The following is a 14,768-nucleotide window of genomic DNA, read 5'->3' as shown; positions in this document are numbered from 1 at the left end:
AATTATATATATATAATATATATATTTATATAATATATATAAATATATATATATATATAAATATAGATATATATATATAAATATAGATATATATATATAAATATAGATATAAATATATATATATATATATAAATATAGATATATATATATAAATATAGATATATATATATAAATATAGATATATATATATAAATATAGATATATATATATAAATATAGATATATATATATAAATATATATATATATATATATAAATATATATATATATATATATAAATATATATATATATATATAAATATATATATATATAATATATATATATATATATATATATATATATATATATATATATATATATATATATATATAAATATATATATATATATATATATATATATATAAATATATATATATATATATAAATATATATATATATATATATATATATATATATATATATATATATATATATATATATATATATATATATATATATATATATATATATATATATATATATATATATATATATATATATAAATATATATATATATGTATGTATGTATAAATAGTAATGGTAAGATAACAAAAGAACGAATGAGACCTTGATATTATGTAAATTGGAGAATTTATCTGTAATATAATGTGTGACAATTATTTGGTTGCCTTAATAAGACTCCAAGTTCCATATGTTGGGGCAGAAACCTGCTCTGGCATCTAGTCATAGCATTTTTTGATTGCCTTGATAACTGACGAGATGCCGGAGCATGTTTCCGCCCCAACATCCAAAACTTGGAGTCTTATTATAGCAACCGAATAATTTTCACATATTATATTTTATATATATATATATATATATATTTATGCAGACATGGCAATGTGGTTAAGAAATTAGCTAAGCAACCAAAGTTTTTGCCTCGTGTGTGTATTAATTAGAAATACAACTTAGATTAGTTGAGAAACTTTGAATTCATCTCGTATTGCTGTTAGGTGCTATAAAAAGCACACATCATACCGACATGAAAATTTCATGTCGCATTGATGGATGCGACTGTTGTATGACGTGATTTCATCTTAAATTGCAAATCATGAGCTACAGGTACCCAACCATCGAATGCAAGACCCAAAGTCTGTCTACATAGTCAGTGGTGTCACAAAAGCTAGCGGACTGGATAGCTATTAGCAATGAAAGCAGGCTTTCTAACAAATATTAATTAGCATATTCCACCTAACTTGGATGCTTTGTTTTGAACGCTGTAGGCTGCGTTATACATCCTGAGAAAGCATCTCATATAGAAGTTAGGTGCTGCTTCATATATAACTTTATTTGTGTGTGTATTGGTGTATCAAAGCAAGGAATTATAAAGCTCTGGTTATCAAATTTTTGCTGCTGAGCATCTATGGCCGAAAAATGAAATCCATAGGAGCAGGGAAAACAAAATATTCATATTCTAAAGATTTAATAAATCTTTTTGAAACTTATTAAAACGTAAGTAGTGTGTTTGGTCTAAGTATTTTATTTTTAAATGTCTCCTAGCTGTGTGGTAAGTAGCTTGCTTACCAACCACATGGTTCTGGGTTCAGTACCACTGCGTGGCACCTTGGGCAAGTGTCTTCTACTATAGCCTCGGGCCGACCAAAGCCTTGTGAGTGGATTTGGTAGACGGAATCTGAAAGAAGCCCGTCGTATATATGTATGTGTGTCTGTGTTTGTCCCCCCACCATCGCTTGACAACCGATGCTGGTGTGTTTACGTCCCCGTAACTTAGCGGTTCGGCAAAATGGCCCGATATAATAAGTACTAGGTTTACAAAGAATAAGTCCTGGGGTCGATTTGTTCGACTAAAGGCGGTGCTCCAGCATGGCCGCAGTCAAATGACTGAAACAAGTAAAAGAGTATTAGAAAATACCCAACACAAAACTAGACACTTTCATTATAGTTGTAATGAGTTCGAAAGTGCGGCTCGAAATCTAAAGTCAGCTGCACTTGTTCATTGTGACAAATTACAATTTTACTGTGGAAGAAAATAGCAGTTTCTTGAATTCTGATGTAGAATAAAGTTGGTAAACCTCATTCTAACAGTTAGATATATACTTTGGTATAATACGTTAGCTCGCTGTTTACATTTGAAAACGGTAAGCTGAAAAACGTTTTTTTTTTTTTCGATCTTGTGATAATGTATGTAAATAATAGAATTGTGTTTCTCTTGGAGGATAAGGTAATAACCATACTGAAGAGAACAATTGGGAAATATATTTCTTTCAGATACAGTAATTATATAAAGAATAAAAAGTTTAGAATGGTATAACAATGCACTATAGTCCGATGATATTTCGGAATTACAATTCCTTCTTTAGATCTTCTTTGCTGGAGTCTCTCCAGCAAAGAAGATCTGAAGAAGGAATTGTAATTCCGAAATATCATCGGACTATAGATAACCAAATTACAACAGGTATATAGTCCATTTTTGTTCTATAGTGCATTGTTATACCATTCTAAACTTTTCATTCTTTACAAACAATACACAATGCTTCAAGCGAACTACAATACTCTCCTAGTAATTATATAAATGTAAAAACACATAGCGACATTGGTAAAACACATTCACGGCAAGAATACAGTAATAATATTGAACTGGAAATATATAGCAGTTTGGTGAAAAAAGCATCTCCATGTTCCAACTTTCACGCACACAGTAATATCTTCAAACTGAAATGGTAATATCTAATTTTGAAAATAGTCTTAAAAAATAACTTGGAAACAAAAAACTAGAAACTAATTGAACGTTGTATTAACATAACGAAAATATTTCCTTTGTTTTAAGTTTTGGCTAGAATACTTTACAAGGTCATTCAAAACAGAGATGCCACATTAAATAAGGAGATAGTTAACATTGTCCCATTCAATATCGGATGAAATTGCGAAAAACAAATGTAAGAGCATCTGGAAGGATTTATCTCAGCCATCAGCGATCTAGCTTCTCTCGTGTATGATTACGTAGAAGAGTAGATAAGCTACTTCTGGCAAAGAACGATTTACAACATATAACACTATGATATTGCTTCCTTTCCGTATGAATGCATTTATTAGTTGTTACGGGTTTCAGATGCTTTTTATTTTGTTAATGTTTTTTTTTTCTCTTTATTCATAATATTTCTTGTTCGATCTGTTATCGTAGCACTGATGAAAATGACTTTGATTATAGGCTGCTCAGCTACGGTTGATTTGGAGAGAAAACCGCGAGAATGAACCAATGGGATGGAAACTATGGTCACTCAACCTTCTTGAAATAGCAGCTAAACGTCTTTCATATTCCATTTAATCCATTTTAAAGAGAATGACAAGGTGTAGGATTGGACGCTAGATAACGTATTCTTAGATATACAATGGCAGTGTTGTGATGGAATGTGCTTGGTCATATATCTGCTTAGTAAGGAATGGCCAGGGATTACATAACCGTGACAGGTGATGAGAAGAGAATGTTATTGTCCTCCATTCAGTAAATTTTGGTATTGTGAATATAAGCGTGGATTAAATGTTAGGTGTAATGGTTTATGTTGTTGTGGGACTGAGTAAGCAATGATACACGTACACACGCACACCGATTGAAGTATAACATACAAGTGGTATCACAAATCGTTGAATAGTATAGTTTTTATGTATATGTAAAACCAAAACAATGCAAATTATAAAATTTAATACATGTTGATGTAAGCAGTGCTACCTGGTATTTCAATATTTCAGGTGTAGGACTCTTTCTTGAGGAAATTTATAGAGAAAAAGTATTGATAGCTGATGTCTTTGTAGTGTGTGTGCAGGAAAGTTTGACTTGCATTGCTATAGTATTCAATCAGCTATATGCAAATAGTAGAACTCCATCTGGTATGGACAGTGGAATGAGAACAATGTATCCCTGTGGATTTTATAAAGAGTTCAGTTCCAGTGAGAGGCACCTGAAGAAGTGCTGAAGGTACTATGTCCAAAGACACTAGTCTAGATATAATGTATATTCAATATTATTTATTGTAATATATGTAATCTAAAGGTGTGTGTAGTTTGTAAATATGTAAACTTCACACAATTTTGTATGATGAAATTTAAATAGCATGTTCTAAAGTGAAGTTCACTTCTTGAGGTGGAAGTTTACAGTTTGTCTGTATAGAATTGTTGTAAAATTTCACTATTGAATCTTAATTTTTTTTTTTAATTATCTTCAATACCTTACACTATTTCTCTATCATTTCAGAATACCAGAATATTTGGCCTTAAAGATATATCATCAATATATCAATATATATTTCCATTTACTGACAAAGGAAGATTTTATACAGAAGAGCTACAACTCTGTTTCTATAAATTTATCATGGAGTTACTGAAAGTTAGTTCTTTAGAGTGAGACATTTCTTATCATTGCCTCCAAGGTGTATGAGACGATTTTATATTCCAACTAAATTTGGAGAGATTTTCCAATGAGTTTGCTACCATTTTGTGATACCAACAGGGACAACAGTTGATGGAAATATTGCTGTAGAAGTGCTTTCATCAGTTCTGTAATAATTTATAGAATGATGAATTTTTCTGAAGAATTGCCAAAGGAGGAGAGGAAATCATCATATCACTGTGATATCTGTGAAAAGACATTTTCTCTAAGAAGTAGCCTCACAAATCATAAACGTATTCACACAGGAGAGAAACCATACAACTGTGATATCTGTGGTAAATCATTCACCATAAGAAGAAACTTCACTGAACATAGATATGTACATACAGGAGAGAAACCACATAACTGCGATGTCTGTGGTAAATCATTCTCTCAAATGCATACCTTAACTACTCACAAACGCATTCATACCGGAGAAAAACCATATGAATGTGATATCTGTGCTAAATCATTCTCTGTAAGAAGTAACTTAGCCAAACATATACGTACTCATACAGGTGAAAAACCATATCACTGTGATATCTGTGGTAAATCTTTTTCTGAAAGCGATAGCCTAACTAGCCACATTCGTATTCATACAGGTGAGAAGCCATATCAGTGTGATATCTGTGGTAAATCATTCTCTGAAAGATGTAACTTAGCCACACACAAACACATTCATACAGGAGAGAAGTCATATCACTGTGATATCTGTGGTAAATCATTCTTTCAAAAAGTTCACTTAAATACTCACAGGCGTATTCATACAGGAGAGAAACCATATCAGTGCAATATCTGTGGGAAATCATATGCTGAAGGAAATAGCTTAAACAAACACAAGCTTGTTCACACAGGAGAGAAACCATATCAGTGTGATATCTGTGGTAAATCATTCAGTTATAGAAGCTCGCTAATTGTTCACAAACATATCCATACAGGAAAGAAGCCATATAACTGTGATGCTTGTGGTAAATCGTTCAGGGAGGCAAGCCAGTTAGCAATACACAAAACCTGCATTCATACAAGAGAGAAACCTTATCATTGTGATATCTGTGGCAAATCGTTCTCTAGTGGGAGTTCATTAATTGCTCACAAACGTATTCATACGGGGGAAAAACCATATCAGTGTGACATCTGTGGTAAATCATTCTCTGAAACATATAATTTAACTAAACACAAATCCACACATACGGGAGAAAAGCCATATCACTGTGATATTTGTGGTAAATCCTTCTCTCAAACAGCTCATCTAAGTGTTCACAACCGTGTTCACACAGGCGAGAAACCATATCACTGTGATATCTGTGGCAAATCATTCTCTCAAACAAGTCATTTAACTATTCACAGACGTATTCATACAGGGGAAAAACCCTATCAGTGTGATATTTGTGGTAAATCTTTCTTCCAAAATAGTGATGTAACTAAGCACAAACGCATTCATACGGGAGAAAAACCATATGGCTGTGATATCTGTGGTAAATCATTCTCTGGAAGTAGTGCTTTAACTACTCACAAAAACGTCCATATAGGAGAAAAACCATATTGGTGTGATATCTGTGGTAAAGCGTTTTTTCAAAATAGTGATTTGACTAAACATAGATATATTCATTCTGAGAATCGGTTTTCTTCTGACTCAACCACAGATTACAGGCATTAACCTTTGACATGCACTATTTATAATCTCATATTTCTGTAAATGTTTGCTTGAGAAAAGTTTTTAATGAAGGTGGTTGAATGAAATATCACTTTCTGTCATATTCTGTAACATGTGACTCATCTGCTTAGAAACATACACTGTGTGAGGTGGGTAGCAAATGAACAGAGACATCAGCACTTTAAAATCTTGTCAGCAACATAACAAACTCTCTTTTGCTGGCTCCACAATAAAAGACATTAAGTTCACTGTCAAAGAGTCTGTGATATGCAGGGCAGCCATCTATAAAGACTGTGCTCCTAGGAGCCTAATTTTTATTTTTCATTTATGGTTCAAATAATTATTGATTGGTTTATATATTTCATTTTGAGTTTTGCTCATTCACTAAAAATATACCTATTCCAACACAAATAGAGCTAACACATTTAACCCCAGGTTTGCTTTGATTGAGATCAAAGTATCATGAATAACATTTCAACTGAAATTTTTAAAAAACTTCAAATCAGAATTAATAAAATTTATGATATTTTATTCCAACTTAATACAACTCAAAGGAAATACTATTTATAAATTATGAGAATCTATATTATAATAAAAAAAAAGCTGTTTTTTAATTGGTTTGGAGTATGTAACTGTTACAAAAAAAATGCAATTAAAGTCTACAATATCTAGCAAATTGTTATAAATTGTCATTTTAATATCAGGCTGAGTAAAAAGTAAGCAATGTTTTGAAACATGAAGTTCATCACAATATATTTCAACAATGTGGAAATTATATTCATCTAAGTAAGTACCATTACAATCAACACATTTTTGCCAACACATTACAAGTTTGTTTATTCCGGTAACATAAAAATCTGGAGTTCTGGAGCTGATGAACTCTTTGAAAGCACTAACAGCATCGGTTTGATTTTTGAACTCCTTCTCTCGCAGGACACCATCGAGGTGCTTGAAAGACTGGTAGTTGGTAGGAGAAAGGGCTGGGGAAGAACTTTGTAGCCAAGTTCCCTCAACTTCTAGAGCATCATTAGTGAAATGTGTGGTTGATCATTGTCATGAAGAATTATTGGCCCTCTTCTGTTGACCAGTCTGGGATGGAGGAGTAGCAGTTTTTTTGTTCATTTTGGCAAATTCATGGCAATATATTTCTGCAGTAATGAGTTTTCTGGGTTTTAAGAAGTTATAGTGAATGAATCCAGCAGTACATCACCAAACAGTCACCATAACCTTCTTTTGAAGAGCTCAGGTTTAGAGGTTTTTGGTGCTTCCTTTTGGTCCAACCACTGTGAAGAACGCTTTTATTATTGTACAGAATCCACTTTTCATTGTAAGTTACAATAGTATTGAGAAATGGATTGGTTTGGTTATGGAGAAGAAGCAATGAGCAAATTTCATATCTGCGCATTTTCTGATTTTCATTGAAATCGTGTGGTACCCATTTGTTTAGCTTTTTTTATTTTACGATCACATGGAAATGGTTGCAGGCAGTTTTCTGTTTAATTTGAAGTTCTTATGCCAGTTCTCAAGTGGTTTTACATGGTTCTTTCTCATTGGTGGTCTTTAATTGACTGTCATTGATGACAGATGGGTGTCCACTATTCTCATGATCTTCAAGGCCCAGTTCTTCAGTTAAATCGTTTAAACCATTTTCGAGCTGACCACTCGCTGGTCATTTCCTCACCAAATATTTCGTTGATATTGTGATCAGTTTCAGCAGCTTTACATCTTTTTTTAAAGTTAAATAGCAAAATTGCTTGAATATCACGCTTTGACAGTTCCATTTCAGATTGTAAGATCAGTGAAAAAAGTATCAATGTTAATTTATTGATTCATTTGGGTAAACTCATGTCTGTGTTATCAGACAATTGCAAAACAATATTTTTAAAAATTTCAAAACTGCAAAAATCCAGTACAAATTCTCTTCATGGTTCAAAATGGTGCTTACTTTTTATTCAGCCTAATATATTATTTTATCAGACAGATTTCAAAATTCTTTTACTGAATGGCTGTGTGGTAAGTAGCTTGCTTACCAACCACATGGTTCTGGGTTCAGTCCCACTGCGTGGTACCTTGGACAAGTGTCTTCTACTATTGCCTCGGGCTGACCAAAGTGGATTTGGTAGACGGAAACTGAAAGAAGCCCGTCATATATATGTATGTGTGTATATGTTTGTGTGTCTGTGTTTGTCTCCCTCCCCCCAACTTCGCTTGACAACCGAGGCTGGTGTGTTTACATCCCCATAACTTCGCAGTTCGGCAAAAAGAGACCGATAGAATATTACTAGGCTTACAAAGAATAAGTCCTGGGGTCGATTTGCTCGACTAAAAGGCGGTGCCCCAGCATGGCCGCGGTCAAATGACTGAAACAAGTAAAAGAGTTAACTGATTCAATCACAACTAATTTTTTTCACTGTCACATAGTTATTTTACACTGTGAGATAGTAATTTTTAACATTTCTGTTTATGCTTCAACATAACATTGCCCCCCCTCCCCATCTGTGTTTTGTCATAGCTTTCTGAAGAATGAATATTTTATTTTAATGGCATATTCCATACACTAACTCTTAGTATAGATTACGGGGAGGCGCAATGGCCCAATGGTTAGGGCAGCGGACTCGCGGTCATAGGACTGCGGTTTCGATTCCCAGACTGGGCGTTGTGAGTGTTTATTGAGCGAAAACACCTAAAGCTCCACGAGGCTCCATCAGGGGATGGTGGCGAACCCTGCTGTACTCTTTCACCACAACTTTCTCTCACTCTTACTTCCTGTTTCTGTTGTGCCTGTAATTCAAAGGGTCAGCCTTGTCACTCTGTGTCACCCTGAATATCCCCGAGAACTACGTTAAGGGTACACGTGTCTGTGAAGTGCTCAGCCACTTGCACGTTAATTTCACGAGCAGGCTGTTCTGTTGATCGGATCAACTGGAACCCTCGACGTCGTAAGCGATGGAGTGCCAACACACGCAGTATATATATTACAATTGTGTGGGGGACAGGTGCAAATTAATTCATGCACATAGACTTTCTTTTTGCATATGTTTTAATGTAGATTAGTTCAATTTAAAACCAAAAATCCATTACTCTTGAGGACTATTCCATCCTTTCCTGAAAACTGACTTATAGGAATTTCTGTAGAAAGTTGAGTGCAATGTTAACTTGAATTACTGAATATATATTTGATTATTTTATTGCAGTCTTAATCTCCCTCTTTTGAAGAGCTCAAAGGTAGCCCATCCTCTATGTGGTTGTTTAATATGCTAGAAATAGCATGGATCACAAGGGTCTCAAAAATAATTGTTTTTCAACATAATTGTGATGTACATCATCAAAATGCATGAGGAAATAAAGTTGAGATGCATGAAATATTCAACCCCAGGTTATTTTAGTCATCACATTATATTCCAGTAGAGTCGCAGTAATCTGTACCATCTCAATGTATTTGAAAAAAATTTCAGTAAAAAAATATCTTTTTCAAAAAGATACGAGGAAAAGTAAGGGAAGGAGGACAATTCTGGCATTATGCCCTGAATTTATTTACTGAGTGAGTGAAGACTATTTGACAAATAATGGGATTCAAATGGAAATTAGATGTGCCATATCAGAAAATATTAATTACGCAAATTGGGAATCTAATATCATATAGCAACTAGCAGAAAACTGCATGAAGAGTGATCTTTCTGCAAGTTTAGAATGAATCACACCTGATGACTGAGTTCTTAGCCTGAAAAGTGTTTTAGCTTCATCTTTTATTCAAACACATACACATTAAGAAATTAAAGTATTTATATTCATTTTCTTGATATAGTTCTCTCTGAAATTAATCAAACCCCACCAGGGGTATTCTTTGGCTTATATCTTTGTTAAATATCCCAATACTACAACTATATCAGGGACTGAAATTTTGTTATATGGTGACATTGAAAATGAAAAATAGAGTCAGCTGTCACTAAATGAACTCAATCACCAAGAATGTATCAGTTGACTTGTGAACCTCTCAGTAAGTATGCTGGGGATGTAGATGGGTGAAACAGTGATGATGTTGATATTTTGACTGATTTCTCTGTTTTCAAAGGCCTTTGATAGAAAAACATCTGCTTGAAATAAAGAATATGAAGTACAATACAAGACAATAAGAAATGCATAAAGTCATAAATGACAGAGAAATAGTTTGATGAAATTATATTTAACAATAAGAAAATTCAAATATCATGGCAAATTGTTTTGTAATTTAAATACTTTATATTATTATATTCAATCACAAATGAATTATATGTCTGCATTAATGCAAAATGCAAAAACATCTTTCGAAATAATTCAGAATTTGCGTCTATTAAACTGCCATGTCCTATTCATATTTTAGAGATTAAAATAATTTGTTGAAAATGTTTCGTACCTCTTGAAATATTCAACGTCCCCTGTGACCTTATAACATATCCAAGGAAACGCTACCATTGAGTTTGGTATAAATTCTTTATTATAATCATAAGATCGTACATAGAATTAGACATAACAGGACAGACAATTACAAAAAGGTTCGATTGGTATATTTGAGACCGAAAGTGCGGCTGGAGACATTAAGCCAGCTTCACTCACGATTTTATTGTTGAGCTTGTTAGGAACTCAACGTCGCTGAGGATTTAAACCTTGGTCAATCTCATTCCAGCATTTGAGATATTTACTGTGGTAGTTTGGTGAAAACGCATAACACATTGATTCATTGTTTACATCTGCCGACGGTAAGTTGAAAGAAGTTTGATTTAATGCTGTAGTAATGTATTTAAATAATAGAATTGTGTTCCACTTGTCTGATCATGGTAATTGTATAAATGTGGAAATATATAACGGCATTGGTAAAAGATATTTTCTTCAAGAATACAGTAATTATATTAAACTGAAAATAATAACAATTTTGGGGAAAATATTTCCCTATTCTTTTCTATGGATGATAAAACTTCTACCATAACTACAGATATGTACCTCACCCTCACGACTTTGTTGCCTCATAACTTCCAGGAAAATAGATACTCTTTCACAAATTTTTGAACAAATCCTGCTTAGATGCTATAGATTCAGAGTATATAGAGATTCATTGGATAGAATTCTCCAAAGGGTTGGGGAGAGGAGTATCGGTTCAAGAAGACCACATAAGTTGGAATTTCCGTTTTGACGGGTGATTTTTCCATCCTCACCATCCCACACCGGACCGATTTTGGTCAATATTTTTTTTGCACTTAAAAACCCATGAGAGGAGCCTTTTCGGTTAAAAATAAAAATGTAAATATTTTCAGGGGAAAAGGTGTGCGATTTGGCGGTTGTTTCTAACACATCCTAAGACCACTCTTTGTTTTCACGCTCACATGTATTGATGTTTTTTCAATATTTTTCTCCCATTAAACACATTTTTTGGAATGATGATGCCGAAGAAACACACCGTGGTCCACTGGTAAGATATTAAAAGAAAAAAAAAAGGCAACGTAAATTTTTACCCCTATCTCAATCAAGCGAAGTCATGTGTGGACTGGATGCATTTAACATGGCAGCAGCAATGTATATCAATATAAAATTGTTAAGTTTCAATGTTGTATGTCTACTCTTTAAGTATCTTTAATATCTTATACTATTTCTATATCATTTCAGAATATTGGATGGCGTTGGCATCAATATTTATCACTTTTGGATAAAAGGAAGATTTTATACAGAAGTGAAATATTTCTAGAATGAGACATTGCTCTTCTACATTGTCTGGAATATGTAGATTATTTTTCATTCTAATAAAATTTGAACAGATTTACAATGGAGTTTGCCACCATGGAAACATTGCGGTATAAATGTTTCGATCAATCCAGGAATATATAAAAAGCGGTGAAAATATCCTTACAGAAGTATGAATTTTTCTGAAGAATTGCCAAAGGGGACAGAAGAATCATCGTTCTCTTTAAAATGTACCCTTGCTACTCAAAAGCATATGCATACAGAAGAGAAATTATATGAATGTGATATTTGTGGTAAATCATTCTCTGAAAAACATACTTTAACTAAGCACAAACGCATTCATTCCAGAAAAAAGTCACATAGATGTAATATCTGTGGTAAATTATTCCCTTACAGAAGTTATTTAGTTGATCACACACGTACTCATACAGGTGAAAAACCACATCACTGTGATGTCTGTGGTAAATCATTCTCTCGTGCTAATGGCTTAACTCGACACATACGTACTCATACAGGTGAGAAACCACATCAGTGTAATATTTGTGGTGAATCATTCTCTGAAAGGGGTAACTTGGCGAAACACAAATATATTCATACAGGAGAGAAGTTATATCACTGTGAGATCTGTGGAAAATCGTTCTTTCAAAAGGTTCATTTAAATTCTCATCAACATATTCATACGAGAGAGAAGCCATATCGCTGTAATATTTGTAGTAAATCATTCACTAATAGTAGTAATTTAACTGCTCACAAACGTATTCATGGAGACGATAAACCACATCATTGTGTTATCTGTGGTAAATCATTTCTTCATAATAGTAAATTAACTATCCACAAACGTATTCACACAGGGGAAAAACCATATCACTGTGATATTTGTGGTAAATCATACTCTTATTCAAGTGCGGTAACTATCCACAAACGTACTCATTCAGGACAAAAACCATATCACTGTGATATCTGTGGTAAATCATTCTCTTCTGGAAGTGCATTAAGTATTCATAAACGTGTTCATTCAGGGGAAAGACCACATCTTTGTGTTATCTGTGGTAAGACATTCAGCCTAACAAGTACGCTAAAAACACACATGCGATACATTCATACAGGAGAGAAACCATATCGCTGTGATATCTGTGGTAAATCATTCCCTGCTGGAAGTCAATTAACAGTTCACAGACGTATTCATACAGGGGAAAGACCATATCACTGTGATATCTGTGATAAGTCATTCACCTATAAAACCACATTAAAGTTTCACAAACGTATTCATACAGGGTAAAAACCATATCTCTGAGATATGTGTGTGTAATTCATTCAAAGTAAAAACCATACCACTGGTTTCATACAAGAGAGAGACTGTATCACTGTGATAACTGTGGTAAACCATTCATTGATGCAAGTACATTAGCTCCTCCCAAATGTATTCATACAAAAGAAAAACCATATAACAAAGGATCTGTGGTGTATTTTTCTCTCAAAGTTCTGATCTAATTAGCCACATATATTTTCATGCAGGAAATAAGCCCTATCATTGTAATAGATTCATTCATTCTAAAGAAAAACTGTATTACAATGATATTCACAGTAAGTCATTCTATGTAACAAAATCACTCATCTATGTATAAAGAACAGGACATCAGCATTCAAATCTTGCCAACAACATAACAGCCTCTCCAATGCTGACTCCATGATGAAATACATCCGGTACACTGTCAAAGTGACAGTAATAGGTTGGCAGCCAACCATAGAAAGCATTCCCCCGAAATGGAGCATAGAAGTGAAGTGTTTTCCCTAATTCATCTAAGACATGAAACAACCTAATTTTAACATTTTTTTTTCCTTTTGTGGTACTAATAATAATTTATAATATGTATTGTATTGGTTACTGATTGATTTGGTTTTATAAAAATAAATTGTGTTTCAGAACGATCAAGTTGTTCGCTGTTTCATGGCATTTGTTAAAGCTGTACATAAAACAATTTGATTTTTCTTTACTTTGCATATCTGATTAATTCCAGGTTTTGCCAAAAATAATTACTGCCATCATCATCTAATGTCCATTTTCCATGCTGGCATGTGTTGGATGGTTTGACAAGAGTTGGCAAGTCAGAAGACTGCATCAAGCTCTACTATCTGCTTTAGCTCAGAGAAAAAAAAAGATCAAAAGCATTTCAGCTATTTCCAGACTTGGCCTAGAAAATATGTATAAACATTTACAGTGATTTCTGTTATTGCCATAAGAGCAAGAAAGCACAAAACAGTAGTGGTAGTGGTATCTTTATTTTCACCCCATTTTCTTATAATACATTGTAAAGTTATATATTCTGGCACAAGCTAAAAAACAAACAAAAGAAAATCTGACTTAAGCAAAAGACTAGGAATTTTGATGTAAGGTGGTCAGTCTGTACCATTAACCCCAATTCTTAACTGATATTTTATTTCATTAGACCTGCAAGCTTCCCATCAAATTAATAGCAACCTACACAGTCAGCATTTGTATTTACTTCCAATTCATAACAACTGTAAAAAACTTCTTGATGATGGAATAAAATCTATAATGACTATAAATCGTTTTGTGTAAATTTCTTTCAAAAACATTCAGAAATAATTACTGATACCACTTCTCAATCTACCATAGTCAACCACTTACAATTATACTGTTACATTTGGTATCCTCTGCTTGTTGCACTTAACAGTTATGTGTTTATAGATCTATGTCTATATGAATATTATAATACATACACACTATATAAGGCTTATATATAACATATTTATAAATACAACTAATACATATGTATATATAAAAGACATTTATGCTCAAATGAGGACCTAAAAGCATATTGTTAATGTCTCTGTCCCTGACTTGTCTCTTCCCCACAGTTCATATTGTAATGCCCACCTCTCCAATCTTCTGGCTATGCCACCTTTTTCACAGTCCTTGTGATTATGTGATATGGTATGACCTCAGTGACTGGGGAGC

The 14,768-nt window shown here is 33.3% G+C and overlaps 1 protein-coding gene across 1 annotated transcript in view; it reads left to right on the top strand.

The window, feature by feature from the left end:
- Positions 1 to 14,356, top strand: part of LOC106880118 (uncharacterized) — a 21,221-nt gene extending 6,865 nt beyond the window's left edge. The window contains exons 2-3 of the mRNA XM_052976216.2: positions 4,249 to 5,941; positions 12,039 to 14,356. Of these exons, the coding sequence (XP_052832176.2) occupies positions 4,568 to 5,941; positions 12,039 to 13,067 (2,403 nt within the window). The 5' untranslated portion in view covers positions 4,249 to 4,567 and the 3' untranslated portion in view covers positions 13,068 to 14,356. The remainder of the gene's footprint in view (positions 1 to 4,248; positions 5,942 to 12,038) is intronic.
- The last annotated feature ends 412 nt before the right edge of the window (positions 14,357 to 14,768 follow it).

The sequence above is a fragment of the Octopus bimaculoides genome, chromosome 25 (assembly GCF_046866305.1).
Source record: "Octopus bimaculoides isolate indiv1 chromosome 25, ASM4686630v1, whole genome shotgun sequence".
Classification (NCBI taxonomy): Eukaryota; Metazoa; Mollusca; class Cephalopoda; order Octopoda; family Octopodidae; genus Octopus; species Octopus bimaculoides.
Note: the sequence above shows the minus strand (reverse complement) of the source record. Positions and strands in the feature narration are given on the sequence as shown.